This window comes from Platichthys flesus, chromosome 16 (assembly GCF_949316205.1).
Source record: "Platichthys flesus chromosome 16, fPlaFle2.1, whole genome shotgun sequence".
Lineage (NCBI taxonomy): Eukaryota > Metazoa > Chordata > Actinopteri > Pleuronectiformes > Pleuronectidae > Platichthys > Platichthys flesus.
Genome location: NC_084960.1, coordinates 3,801,684 through 3,819,900, shown reverse-complemented (window position 1 = coordinate 3,819,900; position 18,217 = coordinate 3,801,684). Strand labels below are relative to the sequence as shown.

Genomic DNA, 18,217 nt, shown 5'->3' with positions numbered 1-18,217 from the left:
GTAGTACCAGGCAGTCAAGAGTCGCCCCGCAAGGACGACGGTTATAATAGTTATAACAGTAGGTAGAACAGGATTGGTCAATAACGAGGGGAGTCGAGACTTGGTTCTTCCTCGATGGTGCGCAGGCGTAGTTCCAGCCTCTTGGCACTGGAATCAGGAAATGACGAGCAGCCACTCCCAGTTAGGCACCCCCCCCCCCCCCCCCCCCCCCCGGGGCAAAATCTTCACACCATGACAGTTTTAGTTTTGAGCTTCATAAACAAGCCTCGACTCAGCTGACGCCTTGTGTGTCCATGTTTTTCTTCATTGGAGCAAAGAATATTGTGTTCCTGCTCTATTGGGCTGTATGTTCTGTTTGTGTAAACATTCGGATCCTCCAAACAAAACAACGCCTTTCTATCTGCCTGTCAGAACCTGGGACACCTGCTTGAACTCTGTGTGATGTTGACTAAAGCTAAGGGAGTTATGCTTTAATACAGAAAAGTTAGGAATGAGAAAATGTACAGTGTATTGAATGCCACAGATTTACAGTCTCCACAACAGGCATCAGCTCTTATCAGAACTCTTATCAAGACAGGTGTGAGATTGTACAGCGATGAGATGCACACACACACACACACACACATTCTAACTAACTTCAAGATTACCACAAAGCAGCAACGGTTATTATGAGTCATTGTCTGAAGGCCGTGTATCTGGCCCAAACTGCTCCTGCCCCCACCCTCCTGCATTTGTCAGGAGCTCAGTTCTATTCCCATCTTCACACACACACAGACAAACACAGGTTTTAAAATCCCAACACTACATCATATCAGATGTGCACAAATTAAATAAATAGCCATATTACATATAATTGTATATGTCAATGCTTTAATTATGTATAGTGACGTGGAAATCCAGATATTTTGCATTATGCAAATGCTTTGGAGAAAATACATATATTTATTGTTTATTAGGAGAAGTCACTAAGTTTTGTAGACAAGGAAAAAACATGAATATTAAACATTGGTCATTACAGTGAAGGTGAACTGGTAAAAAAAGTACTGAATTGAGTTGTCACATGGTCAGAAGTATCCCATAATAACCACTCTTCACAAGTAGTGGCATAACCTGAACAGTGGGTTTACTGAATCTTCAATTACACTGATGAAAAATACAATCTACACTGAAAAATGCTTTCGTTAATTTGGAGAAAGTTGGACTCCTGAGTCTAATACACTGTAAAAAAGTCACAAAATCAAACTCAGCTTAATCTCTGTAACTTTTAAGCCTTTTTTCACCACTGAGTACCGAGTTTGAAAACGTAACCCTGCTCATCAGTCAGCGCTCTGTTCATCGATGTTAAACACGACTTTGAACTCTGAGTCAAATAACTGCTCCAGTCTGTCCCCCAGGGCGAGGAGTTCAGGGTTAGCCTGTAACAGAACAGAACAGTCCTGGTCACTAAAATACTGATTCATCTTAAAGTTAGATCAGAGTTCTTCCATGATTCTTACCCGGTTGTACTTGGCCCAGTTGGTGAACATGAGTTTGACGTCAGACACAAAATCTCCCACCATTCCGTATTCTCTCTCCTGGAGTTTCACTGTAACCTTTTCCAGCCACATCGGAGTCTGGACATACGTGGAGTTACTTTCCAACTGTGGATTTCAAGCAGAGATGAAAGAAATGCTCAACACAGTCAGGTGTAGAGGTAAGACCAGATTCCTCCAGAAGCCAGTTAATAACTCAGTTATTGGCACTACTTTTTCATGCAGGACGACATCACACAGATTACTTACGTAGAGGCGTTGGTCTGAAGCAAAGATTTGTTGGTCATCAGCACTGAACAGACGCAGGATGAGATACTGACACTCCTGTTGATGAAGAACAGCATGAGTGACGGTAGAGACACACACAGGCGAGGAAGAAGGACGTGGAGAGAGAGTCGCTCGGTGAGCTCACCATTATGTGTCCTGAGATCTGTTGGGTGAGGGCTTCTGTCATTTTCACCTTATCACCGTACCGCCACTCCTGAGTGGTTACACAGAATGTACAGATCCAGGGTCTGCTTTCCCTGTACACACACACCCAAACACACACCACATCAAAACATACGAGTCTGAATAGAAATTAAAGCCTAATGAGCTGAACAACTCAAATTTATTCAGTAAAGCTTGTATTGGAAAAATTGACTAAGTATGGTTGAAACTTATGTTGTAGTTGAAAAGTAAGTTTTATGACCTATATCTACATACATTTACAACATGTCCAAATACTTTATGACATGAACTGTTTAATGTTGTGAACTGCGTCTGACCTGAAAACTGTCAGCCCCTTTAATCACTTATTTTCTCTCCAAAGAACTGAATGTATGTCTGCTTATCTCCAAAGGAATCATATGTAAATCACTTATCTGTGTTTAGATTCCTCTCTCAACCTGCGCCTACAGAACCAGTCTGAACTGGTTTCTGAGAGATAGCCTTAGTCCTCCTATATAAGATCCTTGCATTTGACTGTCCTGCATCAAATACAAAACCAACCATCTTCACTCTGAGATCCCTGTGACGCTCTGCGTTGATCCTTTCTGCAGAAAGCCCCGATTAAAATACACATAAAAAAAGATGGTGTTCCAGCCTCTTGTATTTCCAGAATTCGATCACAAGCTCAAGAAATGTTCTGAATTTGGTGAAATCTTTCTGTTGGTCAATAAGAACCATAGACTGTAGATAAACACTACGATTGACAGCTGAGACGGACTTAAGGCCTCTGTATGCTTCTCCGAGTCCGTTACGGACACCCAGCGGGTCAAAATGCTGATGTTATCGTTTCTTAGCGCAGCGGTTCCCCGTTCTTGTTTCCGAACTGCTTTGCCAATTTCCACGGTTTCAAGCTACACGGAAGCAGCTAGCTTCCCCCCCAGCTTCCACACACAGTCAGCAGGGACTCCCGATACTGACTACTACCAAGTGTTAGCTTCTGACCTAAAAGTGTTTGAGAAACAGTCTCATGATAGCCGTGGAATTAGAGTCGTGACAGCATGTTTTTGCACATTAATTAGCATGCCGGCTAGACCGCTAGCGCCGTTATGAAAGTTCGTTTTAACCGTATGTGACCGTACACACATGCCGTCAGGGCTCTAACCAGCCACCGTCAGCCAGACAACTCTGCTGGCTTAACACACTTGTCACTTTAATTGTAGTTTATTGTGATATAGGGAATGAAACAGGAAGTTTGACGTCCGGAAATGATGTCGTTCCGAAATGCTGTCGTTCGCGGACCAATCACAGCCAAGGGCTATCCCTAGGCTCTCCGACATGCCGACGTGTAGTTAGACAAATCAGAGGTGCTCGAAGAGCTCTCTTTGGAGCCCGGAGAGGGCGTTCCACGGCGAAGAGGGCGGTCCTATCTGTCCGTGTCCGTAAAAGCGGGGTAGCATATATCGGCCTTTAGCGTCAAGCTTGTGTATCGGCCTATAAAATACGGATTAATATGGCATAAAATGAAGTATATGTGAAAAAATAAATATGCATCACAAACTGAACACTGTTTAGACAGATACTTCAAATTGGTGTTTATCTCTTGATTGGCTCCTACTTCAGTCAACGCTCACCCCAAAAGGTTGTCATCTACATGTGGGAGGTGACATTTCTGGTGGAAGGAACAAGGGCAAGAATCACACTTCACCAGGTCAGCTTCTCCTCCTTTACACACACAGCACTCATCGTAATTTTTCTGGTTTTTCTTCCGGGACAAACAGCACGTGACGGAAAGTTTGTTAACACGCAGCACAACCAGTGAATCAATGGAGAAATTGTACGGATGAATACAACTTACCAGATTTGATTGATTTGGTTTGCACAGACTGCACTCACACAGCAGGGAGTGGATCTTCAAGACCTTCGCCTGAAACAAGACAAATCAACATCGTCTTCTTCTTTGTTTCATAGTTCAGGTCTTTCAAGCTTAAAACTCCCTGTTGCTCTCTCACTACCTCCCTGTCTCCCTCCATCCATCCATCATCCGTCCATCCAGGGCCGGTCTTTCCTACAGGCGCCATAGGCGGTTGCCTAGGGCGCCACTCAGAGGGGGGCGCCAAAAACTGCGCCAAGCTAAACATAAAATAAAATAAAATATATTCTTTTTTTGCTAGGCAGAGTTTTTTGCGCCCCCTTCTCTATGTGGTATGGCCAAAAATATTGTATTTAATTACTCTGACAGTAATTTAAGTAGTTTCATTAGAGAAATCAGTGAATGACAGCAGCACTCAGGTGGAACGTTTGGCACGGGAGCAGTTGCACCCTGTACTGTCAGATGCAGTCTGGATGAGGAACTGAATGCTCCGTGTCATTCCTGCTGCTGCTTCCATCCTGTATTCTACAGGGTAGTAGTTGGTGAGAGTCTCCTACGTTAGCTCCTAAAGCCTCGCTTGATCACAACAGGTGTCATTGAGACGTGTAGACTGGTTAAAATTAAAAACTCCGCTGGGCAGTGAGGAGAGACACTCGCGCACTAGGTGGGCGGGGCTACATTCGCATGTATAGGTGTTTATTTTACCTGCACGTCGTCTTGCAGGCGGGTCGCGATAGTATATTGTTTACTTTAACGTGTGTAGTTCAGCTCCGACACACACAGACTCTGTAATTCATGTATTGTTATTGTGCCTTATAAAGACCAGTTATAAGCTAATGTTCAATAGGTCTATATTGTAAATGTTTATATTTCTTTATGAGTGATAATATATATTAAGATGTTTGGAGGAAAGAGACACCATAATAATTGAATGTATGTTTTATGCACTTAAAAATGCAGTTACACTCAAAGAAATGCTTGTACTCGAAATTGTGTTTAATTTGAATAAGATGCAGTCTGGATGTGGAACTGAATGCTCCGTGTCGTTACTGCTGCTGCATTCATGCTGTATTCTACAGATATACTTTGTTGCTGTGGTATCAATTTTGGGACCCATAACATATATCTCCAACCAATACTTTGACGTTAAAAAAATTAATCTAACATTAGGGTAAAATGAGGCAAAAATTGAGGTACGAACCTCCTTGGTGTTGTCAGAACATGCTAGCACATTGAGGCTTATGGTTAGAGTGTGTGTGTCCAAGCAACTTCCACGAAGAAAGAAATTATTTCATAATAAGTTTTCGTGTGTGTGTGTGTGGGGGGGGGGGGGGGGGCGCCAGGAGTGAAGCTTGCCTAGAGCGCCAAATGTGCTAGGGCCGGCCCTGCGTCCATCTGTCCATCTATGCTTCCAAACTGCTTGTCCGAAAATACACACTCACACCCACACACACACACTATACCTCTATGAGAGCACAGAGGGGTTTTCCTTCACAAAATATAATCTTCTTCCAGAAGCCTCTCTGACTTGATGCCTCCTTTAAAAACTCTATTGGGGTCAACCAGCTCCTCTCTGTTCGAATACACTTTCCACGAGTCCCTGGTGGAGAAAGAGAAGATCGGATGGGACGTGTTGGTTTGGTCGGTTTAGTTCACAGCGTTACACAAGAAACAAAGATACAACAACTAATATTTGACAACTTCTGCGATCACCTGACTTTTCCTCAAGCGCCACATTCAATGGTGACCGTTACCTGATGCAAATCGTTTCTGGTGTAAAGTCCCAGCTTCACCTCCACATGTCACTTTGAAGACTTTGCCCACTTCTGGCTCCGTCTGGTTCTCAGTCGCTTCATCTTCATCTGCAACGGACACAAGCTGAGAGTTTGAGAAACTTGAACTCTTCTCATCATAAATGTGTCTTCATATCAACAAGCACCTGTGACGTCCGTAGAATTCTCTTTGTTGCTACAAGGAACCCCGTCCTCCTGGTTTTCCAGATCATTCTCCTCATTTCCATTTTCATCATCATCATCCTCTTCGTCTTCCTCAGACACTTAAAAAGGACACAGCGAATTTGAGGGTATTTCACCTTTCCTGTTTTTCTCTCTTATATAAATACATTTTAAGGATGAAAATGACATGGGAAAATACACTGCCTATTATAACATGCAATTTTAATATTTTACCTGGGATTACCAGATGCTTAAGTATCTAAAAATACCAGGTTTTTCAATAATCAGTGTTTTGCACAAATACAAACCTGTGGTTGCACCATCAGATGGAAACAGGGATCTCTTGGCCTGTAGGGGAGAAACAGGAAGAAATAACCCAGATAAGAACAAATGATAACAAGATGATACTGAGTCTGACTTTAGTTATTTTTCTATTCAAGATGTTTTCACCTGACTTGAATCCGTTTTATGGCGTCTTTTGAAGTTTGCTGATTTCAGGTGCCCGTCCTGAAGAGAAAGAGAAAAACAAAGAAGACAATCTTTACCACAAATAGCCTGTGAAGTGATTTGTGTATATTATAAAATAAGAATTGCTTTTCAACAAACCTTTATAAGTCTTGTCAGGGGGGAACCCATAAACTTAATGCTGGACTTCCAGTTCTTATAGCTTCCCTTCCCTGCAAACTTCTCAAATCCACTCGGAGTAAACCACTGTTTCTGGGACAAAATGCACTTCTCCCCTGAAACACACAGAGGAAAGGTGTGTCATCGTCACAGTCATATCAGTTATATCTAAAATCCAAGCGTGTCCACAATCCACTTTTCTTCCAATTTTAAATCAAGTAATGAAACAATTATTCCTTTATAACCTCTGACCTTTCGCCAGGAGCTCCCTGCTCAGCATCCCCTCCTGGGATCCACAGGTCACAGGAAGCTGAGTCTTATAAAGTGGCCAAGTCCAAATGTCCTTTTTCTCTCCTATCTTAATCGGAGTATCTGGGAGGTTTGAACACAACGTTTAGTCCTTGTTTCCTTGTTCAAACAGATTTGTGTTAACTTGCTGCTCAGGGTTCATCAGGTCATTTCACACACTTTTCTGAAGATAGAAGTCTTTGTTGGAAGTGCACCTTACAGCACTCAAACTTCCAGGTGCTCTAAAGCCTGAAACATGCTTCTGCGTTTTCACAAGCGCAAGAGCCCTTCCGGGTCCCTTACGTGCTTATGTATCCCTCCTTACGTGCTGACGGGTGTCGACCCCCTTTTCTAAAATTTACGGCAAAGCTCTGCAAGCTCACTCAGCCCGCAAGGCTGTGATTGGTCTGCTCTACATCCCTTCTGGAGCTACATTTCCGGTTTCATGCCCCATAATACCGGCAGAAATCACGGAAGATTTAGAAGAACGAATATGGACCAAATAGAAGAGCACTTGGCAGAAGATATCCGATGGTATGATCACTTGTATAACCTGTCATTGACTGGCGGATTTGTCCGCCAGAAAAAGGCTACGAGGAGCCGCAGTGGCTATGTAAATAAACAATCGACGAAGAAGAAAGAAGGCGTCTCTGAGGTTGTCTCGACAAAAAGCATTACTCCGCCTAGTGTTCTGGCGCGGGCGGAATTGCTTTGAAAGACGCGCAACGGTTGGGGAAGCATGAATGAAAACGAGTCTTGCGCCACAGCGGCGTGAAAAGACGCAGACGCAGTCGCAGAAGCATGTTTCAGGCTTTAGAGTTGACTTACAGAAACACACTTTCTCTGTCTTTTTCCTCCGATGTGGAGTCAGCTGAGAGGAAGGACCGGGCTGCTGCTCCTCATCATCATCCTCGCACATGCTCCTCGTCAACAGCTTCCTCTTCTTTTTCACTGAGCTCACCTGCTCCTCCTCTTCCTCCTCAACTTCAGAGAGCTCCTTCTTTTTCCTTTCATCTGTCTCATCCTTCTCCTTCTCGGGCAGCTGCGCGCCAAATTGGAAAGATCCTGCAATTACATGAAAGGTCGGATGTGTAATGAAAACAAGGATCACATTAAAACAAATGAACTACTTTTTCAAGAAGAATCAAGAGATCTCTTTCTCTCATTATATTAATGTTGAAGGACTTAACTCTTCTTACCATCTTTAATTCTGCTTTGCATTTATGTTTGAATCAATAAGGACCATTCAGATTGTTGCAAATTATTTAAAGCTAATGTGGAAACAAGCTAATCACTGTTGTTGATTTTATTTATAGAGCGTTTTCCCGCAAAAAGTACAAAGTTCTTTGCCAGAAAACAACTGGTTAATTTATAGATGTAAATTAATAATCATGGTCATAAAAATCACAATAATAACCTGGCACCACAAGAAAAGTCAGAAATATGCCTTTGGAAAAAAGTATGTTTATAGAAGACTCCATGAAAAGACTAGAAACTAATCAATAAATTAATAAAAGCAATCCTAAAACTAGTGTTGAAACAGTTAAAGAGGTGGGATGTGATCATATAAACACAGTGGACAGTTGGAATCACTATCAATTAACACGCTAATGAAGACCATGAAACCCACGAAGGGCGACTGACCGTCCATGAGGCTGTTACGCAGCAGTCGCAGGGTTGGGTAGACGTTCAGGATGGGGTCTTTGAAAACACATCTCCAGAACCAGTGGATGGACTGGGATCGCTCCCGCTCAACCCAGTCCAGCACGTCATACAGAGCTGCCTTAATGTTTTCTTTTTTCTTCTTGCAACTCACTCTCTACACACACACACAAACACACAAAAACACACACCATTATATTATTCAACCATGATAGTCAGTATAGTGCATCACTTCATATTTCACACAAAACAAATTATTGAAAAAAACTTACTAATTTCAATCTTTTCAAAAGCTTTAAAGTCATGTGACCCAAAGAGTATACATCTATCGAAAATTATAAACGTGCATGAGACAAATTAAACAACATCTTTGATTGGATTTTATCATTATTTATCTCATGTTTTAAATAATATTTCCCGCCCTCACATGTCGGCGCGCGTTTCATCCAAAAAAGGACCCGTATGAGGAGTGGGTGTGTGTTTGCGTGTGTGTGAGTGTGTGAGTGTCTGTACGTTTGTGTCTGTCTGTGTGTATGTGTGCGCGCGCAGCCCCTCTCACCTTGTACGTTTCCTCCGGGATCAGGTCGTGGTCCCGCAGTTGGCGGAGGAACGTGCCCGGGTTCTCCATGGAGGACATCTCTGTTTTGTTACAGCGGAAGAAGCGCAGCAGCTCCTTCGGCTTCAGGAAGTCCAGTGGGTCCAGCGGGTCCATCACGGAGGGACTCAACAAGTCCAGATGTGAAGCCAGATGTGAGACAGAGGATCTGACAGGTCAACAATCTGTGGGGATTCCAGGTGTGGAGATTGAGTCCGGTGTATATCTTGGTATATATTGGTATATCTTCTCCTGAGAATCTGCCCACAAATGGTTTCTCACTTCCTCCTTCCAGGGACGTTTGGAAAGTGAAACTACTTTGAAATGTTTTTTGTGAAGTCGCAGTTCCTGTCCAGGGCGACAGGGGGCCCCACTGCACAGCACATCTCAAAGGCTTTCATCACAGGGAAGTTTATTTGTGTAGCAAAGTTTATTAAACTTTATTCAACCAGGAAGGTTCCATTGAGGTTATTTTTCAGTGGACACAGGACAAGACAGGCAGCTCAGAGGTGATGAGGGAGCATACAAATATAAAATACATACACACATACATACATATACAAAGTACACACACACACAAACAGTGGATACATACTACTTAGTATATACTGTACTGTTTGTTGTTACCGAACGTTTAGTTATGTTGAATAAATCATGTCTACTGTTTATCCCAAATATGAGAAGGGCCTGTCTCGGTTTGGTTCAATCAAGTATTTATTAAGAAGCAATGAAAATAAGAAAAGTTACAGCAAAGCAATGGGCACCCAACGCACGGCCCTGGCCCTCTAGCAGCACCAGGCAGTCAAGAGTTGCCCCGCAAGGACGACGGTTATAATAGTTATAACAGTAGGTAGAACAGGATTGGTCAATAATGAGGGAAGTCAAGACTCGATGATGCGCAGGCGTAGTTCCAGCCTCTTGGCACTGGAATCAGGAAATGACGAGCAGCCACTCCCAGTTAGGCCCCCCCTCTGACCGCCGCAGGGCAAAATCTTCTCACCATGACAGTTTTATTTGAATTTTTCATGAACAAGCCTTGACTCGGCTGATCCCTTGTGGGTCGGTGTTGTTGTGCATTGGAGTAAAGAATATTGTGTTCCTGCTCTATCGGCTGTATGTTCTGTTTGTGTAAACATTCGGATCCTCCAAACAAAACAACGCCTTTCTATCTGCCCGTCAGAACCTAGGGCAGCTGCTTGAACTCTGTGTGATGCTGACTAAAGCTAAGGGACTTATCCTTTGATACAGAAAAGTTAGGAATGAGAAAATGTACAGTGTATTGATGAATGCCACAGATTTACAGTCTCCACAACAGGCATCAGCTCTTATCAGAACTCTTATCAAGACAGGTGTGAGATTGTACAGCGATGAGATGCACACACACACACACAAATTCTAATTAACTTCAAGATTACCACAAAGCAGCAACGGTTATTATAAGTCATCGTCTGAAGGCCAAACTGCTCCTGCCCCCACCCTCGTGCATTTGTTTAGAGTTCAGGTCTATTTCCATCTTCAAACACACACAGACAAACACATATTTTAAAATCCAAACACTACATCATATCAGATGTGCACAAAAAAGAAAAATAGACATGTTATATATAATTGTATAAAACATGTCAATGTTTTAATTATGTATAGTGACGTGGAAATCCAGATATTTTGCATGATGCAGATGCTTTGGAGAAAATACATTTTAAAATACATATATTTATATTATATTAGGAGAAGTCACTAAGTTTTGTAGAAAAGGAAAAAACATAAATATTAAACATTGGTCATTACAGTGAAGGTGAACTGATAAAAAGTACTGTATTGAGTTGTCACATGGTCAGAAGTATCCCATAATAACCACTGTTCACAAGTAGTGGTATAATCTGAACAGTGGGTTTACTGAAACTTATTTTAATACTGAGTTATTTTAATTAATACACTGTAAAAAAAAGTCATAAAATCAAACTAAACTGCATCTCTGTAACTTTTAAGCCTTTTTTCACCACTGAGTACCGTGTTTGAAAACGTAACCCTGCTCATCAGTCACCGCTCTGTTCATCGATGTTAAACACGACTTTGAACTGGGAGTGAAATAACTGCTGCAGTCTGTCCCCCAGGGCGAGGAGTTCAGGGTTAGCCTGTAACAGAACAGAAAAGTCCTGGTCACTAAAATACTGATTCATCTTAAAGTTAGATCAGAGTTCTTCCATGATTCTTACCCGGTTGTACTTGGCCCAGTTGGTGAACATGAGTTTGACGTCAGACACAAAATCTCCAACTTTTCCGTATTCTTTCTCCTGGAGTTTCTCTGTAACTTTTTCCAGCCACATCGGAGTCTGGACATACGTGGAGTTACTTTCTAACTGTGGATGTCGAGAAGAAATGAAAGAAATGCTCAACACAGTCAGGTGTAGAGGTAAGACCAGATTCCTACAGAAACCAGTTAATAACTCAGTTATTGGCTCTACTTTTTCATGCAGGACAACATCACACAGATTACTTACGTAGAGGCGTTGGTCTGAAGCAAAGATTTGTTGGTCATCAGCACTGAACAGACGCATGATGAGATACTGACATTCCTGTTGATGAAGAACAGCATGAGTGAAGGTAGAGACACAGGCGAGGAAGATGGACGTGGACAGAGAGTCGCTCAGTGAGCTCACCAGTATGTGTCCTGAGATCTGGTGTTTGAGGGCTGCTGTCATTTTCAGCTTAACACCGGACTGCCGCTGAGTGGTTAAACAGAACGTACAAATCCACTGCCTGTCGTCCCTTTACACACACACACACACACACACACACACACACACACACACACACACACACACACACACAGACACACGCACCACATCAAAACATATGAGTCTTCATAGAAAATAAAGCCCAATGAGCTGTAAGATGCAAAACTTATTCAGTAAAGCTAAAGAGATGTTCTGAATCTGGAGAAAACTTTCTGTTGGTCACTAAGAATCATACACTGTATATAAACATTATGATTGACAGCTGAGACGGATTTAGGATCGGTTGAGCGTTTTTACCGGCCCATAAAATACTGATTTATATGGCATTAAATAAAGTATATGTGAGTAAATTCGTAGACATAACAAAGTAAACAATGTTACATAAATCTGACTGGCTTCTGGTTTGTATGGTAGTATGATGAAAACCATGTGGCCCACTCAGTAGATCAGACATCAATACCTCTATGCCTTTTTAGACTAAACACTTCCTATTTTTAGAAAATAGAACAAGTTACGTTCTGCCGCACTAATTAGCTCTAAAACTAACAGACGGTGTCTGCTTCCTGAACTGAAAGTGAGAGATTATTCCACAGGAGCGGGGCTTGATGGCTGAAAGCTCTGGCTCCTACTCTGCTTTTAGAGACTTTAGGGATGACAAGTAGGCCTGAATTCTGGGAGCGGAGTGCTCTAGTGGGTTGATCTGGTACTAATAGCTCTTTAAGGTAAAAAGGCGCCATTTTATTAAGGGTCTTGAAGCTGAGAAGGAGAATTTTAAATTCTTTTCTAGATTTAACTGGAAGCCCGTGTAGCGATGCTCATACTGGAGAAATGTGCTCTCTTCTCTTTGTTGTCGTCAGGACACGTGCTGCGACATTTTGGACAAGCTGCAGACTCTTTAACGACTTACTAATGGAGCCTGATAATAATGAATTACAACAGAGCCCTGTGGAACGCCATGGTTAACTTAGACGCGCACAGATGACTCATCATTAATTTGCACAAATTTGGAGCGATAAGAAAAATAAGATTTAAACCAGTGTAGGGCGGATCCATTAATGTTAATTAACTGTTTGAGTCTTTGTAATAAAATTTGATGGTCAATTGTGTCGAATGCTGCACTGAGATCTAACAGAACGAGGACAGACACAAGTCCCTGATCTGAGGCTATTAAAAGGTCATTAGTGACATTTGCCAAGGCTATCTCTGTACTGTGATTGGCTCAAAACCCTGACTGAAACTCTTCATATATATTATTTTCCTGGAGAAACTCACACAGCTGATTGGCTACAGCTTTTTCTAAGATTTTAGACATGAAGGGGAGATTAGATATTGGGCTGTAATTGGCTAAAACCTCTGGGTCTAGGGTGGGTTTTTTGAGTAGGGGTTTGATTACAGCTATTTTAAAAGACTGTGGTACATAACCTGATGATAATGACAGATTGATAATGTTCAGTAACGAATTTCTTTAAGTAATTTTGTAGGAATGGGATCTAAGATACAAGTTGTTGGTTTAGAACCTGAGGTTGTTTTGGTAAACTGATCACGGGTGATCAGAGAGAAGCGGTCCAAGTAATGGGAAGGATTCTCAGCTGTTTCTGAGATCTCTGTTGTTGGGAGGGTATTAGTGCCATTTGAGGGCAGGAGATGGTTGATTTTATTTCTAATAGTTAGAATTTGATCATTAAAAAAGGTCATACAGATATATTTAGGGATCGAGGAATACTGGGTTCGGTGGAGGTGTGACTCTCTGTCAGCCTGGCTACAGTGCTGAAGAGAAACCTGGGGTTGTTTTTATTCTCTTCTATTAGTTTTGAATAGTAGGCAGCTCTTGCTTTGTGGAGAGCCTTTTTATATTCTTTAACACTATTCTTCCAGTCTATGAGATTTTCAACATCATTGCTGGAGCGCCACTTCCTTTCTAGTTTTCTTGATAATAGTTTTAACTCATTGTCTGGGAATTATACAACAGAGCTAATTTACTATGTTTGACATTTTTCTTTTTTAGAGGCCCTATTGAGTCTAATGTTAATCATAATGAGTTTACAGAGCTATCGACGAGGTGGTCAATCTCAATGGAGCGCGGGTTTTTAAAGAATTTGTTGCTTATATCTACGGCTAATGCGGATTTAAATGTAATTGGAATTATTTTCTTAAATTTAGCTACAGGACTATCAGGTAGACATCTAGAAAATGAGTTTTTTTTATTAGTGGCATACTTTCAGTTATTGAAAAATTGAAGGTTATTAAATTATGGTCTGGTAGAACTGGATTGTGCGGAAGTATTGTTAAATGTTAAATTCGACACCGTACGATAATACAAGATCAATGCTGCTAAAAACTTTAATCTTGATGATGTTTTCCTACACGTGACCTCTATTGCACTTCTGTCCGTCCTGGGAGAGGGATCCCTCACATGTGGCTCTCTCTGAGGTTTCTACGTATTTTTACCCTGTTAAAAGGGTTTTTAGTAGTTTTTCCTTACTCTTGTTGAGGGTTAAGGACAGAGGATGTCACACCATGATAAAGCCCTATGAGACGAATTGTGATTTGTGAATATGGGCTATACAAATAAAATTTGATTGATTGATTGATTTGACAGATAATTAAGACAGATACTTCAAATGGATGTTTATCTCTTGATTGGCTCCTACTTCGGTCAAAGCTCACCCCAAAAGGTTGTCATCTACATGTGGCAGGTGACATTTCTGGTGGAAGGAACAAGGACATGAATCACACATCACCAGGTCAGCTTCTCCTCTTTTACACACAGAGCACTCATCGTCGTTTTTCTGGTCCTCCTGCCGGGACACACAGCACGTGACGGAAAGTTTTATAACACACAGCACAACCACATCTTACTTTACTTTCGATGGAGTGCAGAGATACAAACGTTTGATTGCTCTTCCTGCAGAGTCTAGGTGAATGAAAGGTGGAGAAATGTATTGTTGAACAAACTTACCAGATCTGATTCATTTGGTTTGCAAAGACTGCACTCACACAGCAGGTAGTGGATCCTCAAGACCTTCGCCTGAAACAAACAAATCTACATTATCTTTCTTTGTTTCAAGCTTAAAACTTCCGGTTGCTCTCGCTACCTCCCTGTCTCCATCCATCCATCATCCGTCCATCCAAACGGCTTTTCCCAAGATACACATACAAACACACACACACACACACACACACACACACACACACACACACACACACACACACAAACACATAATATACCTCTATGAGAGCACAGAGTGGTTTTCCTTCACACAAGATGTCTCTCTTCCAGCGGCTCTGTTGACTTGATGCCTCATTTAAAAACTCTATGGGGCTCAACCAGCCCCTCTCTGTTCGAATACACTTTCCACGAGTCCCTGGTGGAGAAAGAGAAGATCGGATGGGACGTGTTGGTTTGGTCGGTTTAGTTCACAGCGTCACACAAGAAACAAAGATACAACAACTAATATTCAACAACTTCTGCGATCACCTGACTTTTCCTCAAGCGCCACATTCAATGGTGAACGTTACCTGATGCAAATCGTTTTTGGTGTAAAGTCCCAGCTTCACCTCCACATGTCACTTTGAAGACTTTGCCCACTTCTGGCTCCGTCTGGTTCTCAGTCCCTTCATCTTCATCTGCAACGGACACATGCTGAGAGTTTGAGAAACTTGAACTCTTCTCATCATAAATGTGTCTTCATATAAACAAGCACCTGTGATGTCCGTAGAATTCTCTTTGTTGCTACAAGGAACCCCGTCCTCCTGGTTTTCCAGATCATCCTCCTCATTTTCATCATCATCATCATAATCATCATCATCATCATCATCATCATCATCCTCTTCTTCTTCCTCAGACACTAAAAAAGGACGAAGCAAAGTTGAGGGTATTTCACCTTTTCATGTAAAAATCAGTGGTTTCTTCTACATTTACATATCAGACACTCACTCTGTCTGTTTTTCTCTCTTAAATAAACACATATAAACGAAACATTTCATGGAGAAATACTTGGAATCAAGTCATAATTTATGGCCAGGGGAAAAACCCACTGCCTATATAACATAATGACATTTTAATATTTTACCTGAGATAAGCAGATGCTTTGGTATATAAAAGTAAACAAATTATCAATAATCAGTGTTTACCACAAATACAAACCTGTGGTTGCACCATCAGATGGAAACAGTGATCTCTTGGCCTGCAGGGGAGAAAAAGGAAGAAATAACCCAGATAAGAACGAGTGATAAGAAGATGATACTGAGTTTGACTTTAGTTATTTTTCTATTCAAATGTTTTCACCCGTCTTGAATCCGTTTTATGGCGTCTTTTGAATGTTGCTGTTTTCAGGTGCCCGTCCTGAAGAGAAAGAGAAAAACAAGGAAAACAATCTTTACCACAAATAGTGTGTAAAGTGATTTGTGTATATTATAGAATAGGAATTGCTTTTCAACAAACCTTTATAAGTCTTGCCAGGGGGGAACCCATAAACTTAATACTGAACTTCCAGTTCTTACAGCTTCCCTTCCCTGCAAACTTCTCAAATCCGCTGGGAGTAAACCACTGTTTCTGGGACAAAATGCACTTCTCCCCTGAAACACACAGAGGAAAGGAAATGTGTCATCGTCACAATCATATCAGTTATATCTAAAATCCAAGCAGATAAAAGGAAATCATGTCCTCAATCGACTTTTCCTTCATTTTTTATTCAAGAAATTTAACAATTATTCCTTTATAACCTCTGACCTTTCGCCAGGCGCTCCCTGCTCAGCATCCCCTCCTTGGATCCACAGGTCACAGGAAGCTGAGTCTTATTAAGTAGCAAAGTCAAAATGTCCCTTTTCTGTCCTTTCTTCAACGGAGAATCTGGGAAAATGTTAACACAATGTTTAGTTCATATTTCCTTGTACACACAGATTTTTGTTAAGTTGCTGTTCAGGGTTCATCAGGTCATTTCACACACTTTTCTGAAGATCGAAGCCTTTGTTGAATCTGCATGTTCGTACAAACTCACCGTAGGAAAGTAATGTAGGAGAAATTTAGGATGAGAAAACCCACATGTTCTTGCAGGAGGTCTAGAGTGAACTTTACAGCAGTCAAACTTCCAGGTGCTCTACGTGAGGCTACATGAAAGGTGACTTACTGACTTTCTCTGTCTTTTTCCTCCGACGAGGCACCTGAGAGGAAGGACCGGGCTGCTGCTCCTCATCATCCTCGCACATGCTCCTCCTCAAGAGCTTCCTCTTCTTTTTCACTGAGCTCCCCTGCTCCTCCTCTTCCTCCTCAACTTCAGAGAGCTCCTTCCTTTTCATTTTATCTGTCTCTGTCTTCTCGAAAGATCCTGCAATTACAAGAAAGGTCGGATGAGTAATGAAAACAAATTTCACATTAAACAAAGAAACTACTTTTTTGAAAGGCCTTTATGATTATAGAAGACACCACGAAAAGACTAGAAACTAATCAATGAATTATTAAAATCAATCCTAAAATAAACAAAGAGCCAGTGTTGAAACAGTTAAAGAGGTGGGATGTGATCAGATAAACACAATGGACAGAATCACATCAGTTAACACGCTAACGAAGACCATGAAACCCATGAAGGGCGACTGACCGTCCATGAGGCTGTTACGCAGCCGTATCAGGGTTGGGTAGACGTTCAGGATGGGGTCTTCAAAAACATATCTCCAGAACAGGTTGATGTGCTGGGATCGCTCCCGCTCCACCCAGTCCAGCACGTCATACAGGGCTTTCCTCAGGTTTTCTTTTTTCTTCATGCGACTCACTTTCTACACACACACACAACACACAAACACACACACACCATTATATTATTCAATCGTGATAGTCTGTATAGTGCATCAGTTCATATTTCATACAGAATAAATACTTGAAAAAAAAAACAAATTTCAATATTTTCAATGGCTTCAAAGTCATGTGACCCAATGACTGGAAATCAATCACAAATTATAAAAGTGCACAAGACAAATAAAACAACATATTTAATAGGTTTAATATTTATCTTCAGTTTTATCATATTTCCGCTCTCACAGGTGGGCGCGATTTTCATCCAATAAGGACCCGTATGAGGAGTATGTATGTGTGTGTGTCTGTGTGTGTGTGCGTGTGTGTGCGTGTGTTTCCGCGCGCTCAGCCTCTCTCACCTTGAACGTGTCCTCCGGGATCAGGTCGTGGTCCCGCAGTTGGCAGAGGAACGTGTGCGGGTTCTCCATGCAGGACATCACTGTTTTGTTACTGCGGAAGTAGCGCAGCAGCTCCTCCGGCTCCAGGAAGTCCAGAGGATCCATCACGGAGGACTCAACGAGGCCAGATGTGCAGCCAGATGTGAGACAGAGGATCTGACAGGTCAACAGTCTGTGAGGATTCCAGGTGGGGAGATTGAGTCCGGTGTATATCTTGGTATATACTGGTATATCTTCTCCTGAGAATCTGCCCACAAATGGTTTCTCCAGTGACGTTTGGAAAGTGAAACTACTTTGAAATGTTTTTTGTGGTCGCAGTTCCTGTCCAGGGCGCCAGG

General features: G+C 41.9%; 2 protein-coding genes across 3 annotated transcripts; both read right to left on the bottom strand.

The window, feature by feature from the left end:
* Positions 1-922: 922 nt before the first annotated feature.
* Positions 923-9,264, bottom strand: LOC133970710 (nuclear body protein SP140-like protein). Of its 2 annotated transcripts, none has more exons than XM_062407735.1 (16): positions 8,920-9,264; positions 8,343-8,517; positions 7,527-7,763; positions 6,663-6,782; positions 6,393-6,526; positions 6,237-6,293; positions 6,095-6,134; positions 5,771-5,887; positions 5,586-5,693; positions 5,295-5,431; positions 3,817-3,885; positions 3,593-3,723; positions 1,945-2,056; positions 1,782-1,856; positions 1,497-1,640; positions 923-1,415 (listed from the first exon to the last, which is right to left on the bottom strand). In XM_062407735.1, exons 1-16 carry the CDS (start codon positions 9,070-9,072, stop codon positions 1,317-1,319), a joined length of 1,908 nt encoding a protein of 635 aa, XP_062263719.1. In that variant the 5' UTR covers positions 9,073-9,264; the 3' UTR covers positions 923-1,316. The 2 variants fall into 2 exon arrangements, with proteins under 2 accessions (XP_062263719.1, XP_062263720.1); XM_062407736.1 differs by having other exon boundaries at positions 3,593-3,630.
* Positions 9,265-9,401: 137 nt separating this feature from the next.
* Positions 9,402-18,143, bottom strand: LOC133970713 (nuclear body protein SP140-like protein). Its single transcript, XM_062407741.1, has 16 exons — positions 17,841-18,143; positions 17,291-17,465; positions 16,823-17,020; positions 16,426-16,545; positions 16,138-16,271; positions 15,982-16,038; positions 15,841-15,880; positions 15,398-15,541; positions 15,213-15,320; positions 14,922-15,058; positions 14,653-14,721; positions 14,361-14,491; positions 11,616-11,724; positions 11,457-11,531; positions 11,172-11,315; positions 9,402-11,090 (listed from the first exon to the last, which is right to left on the bottom strand). The coding sequence occupies exons 1-16, from the start codon at positions 17,982-17,984 to the stop codon at positions 10,992-10,994; spliced, it is 1,884 nt and encodes a 627-aa protein (XP_062263725.1). The 5' UTR covers positions 17,985-18,143; the 3' UTR covers positions 9,402-10,991.
* Between the last annotated feature and the right edge of the window lie 74 nt (positions 18,144-18,217).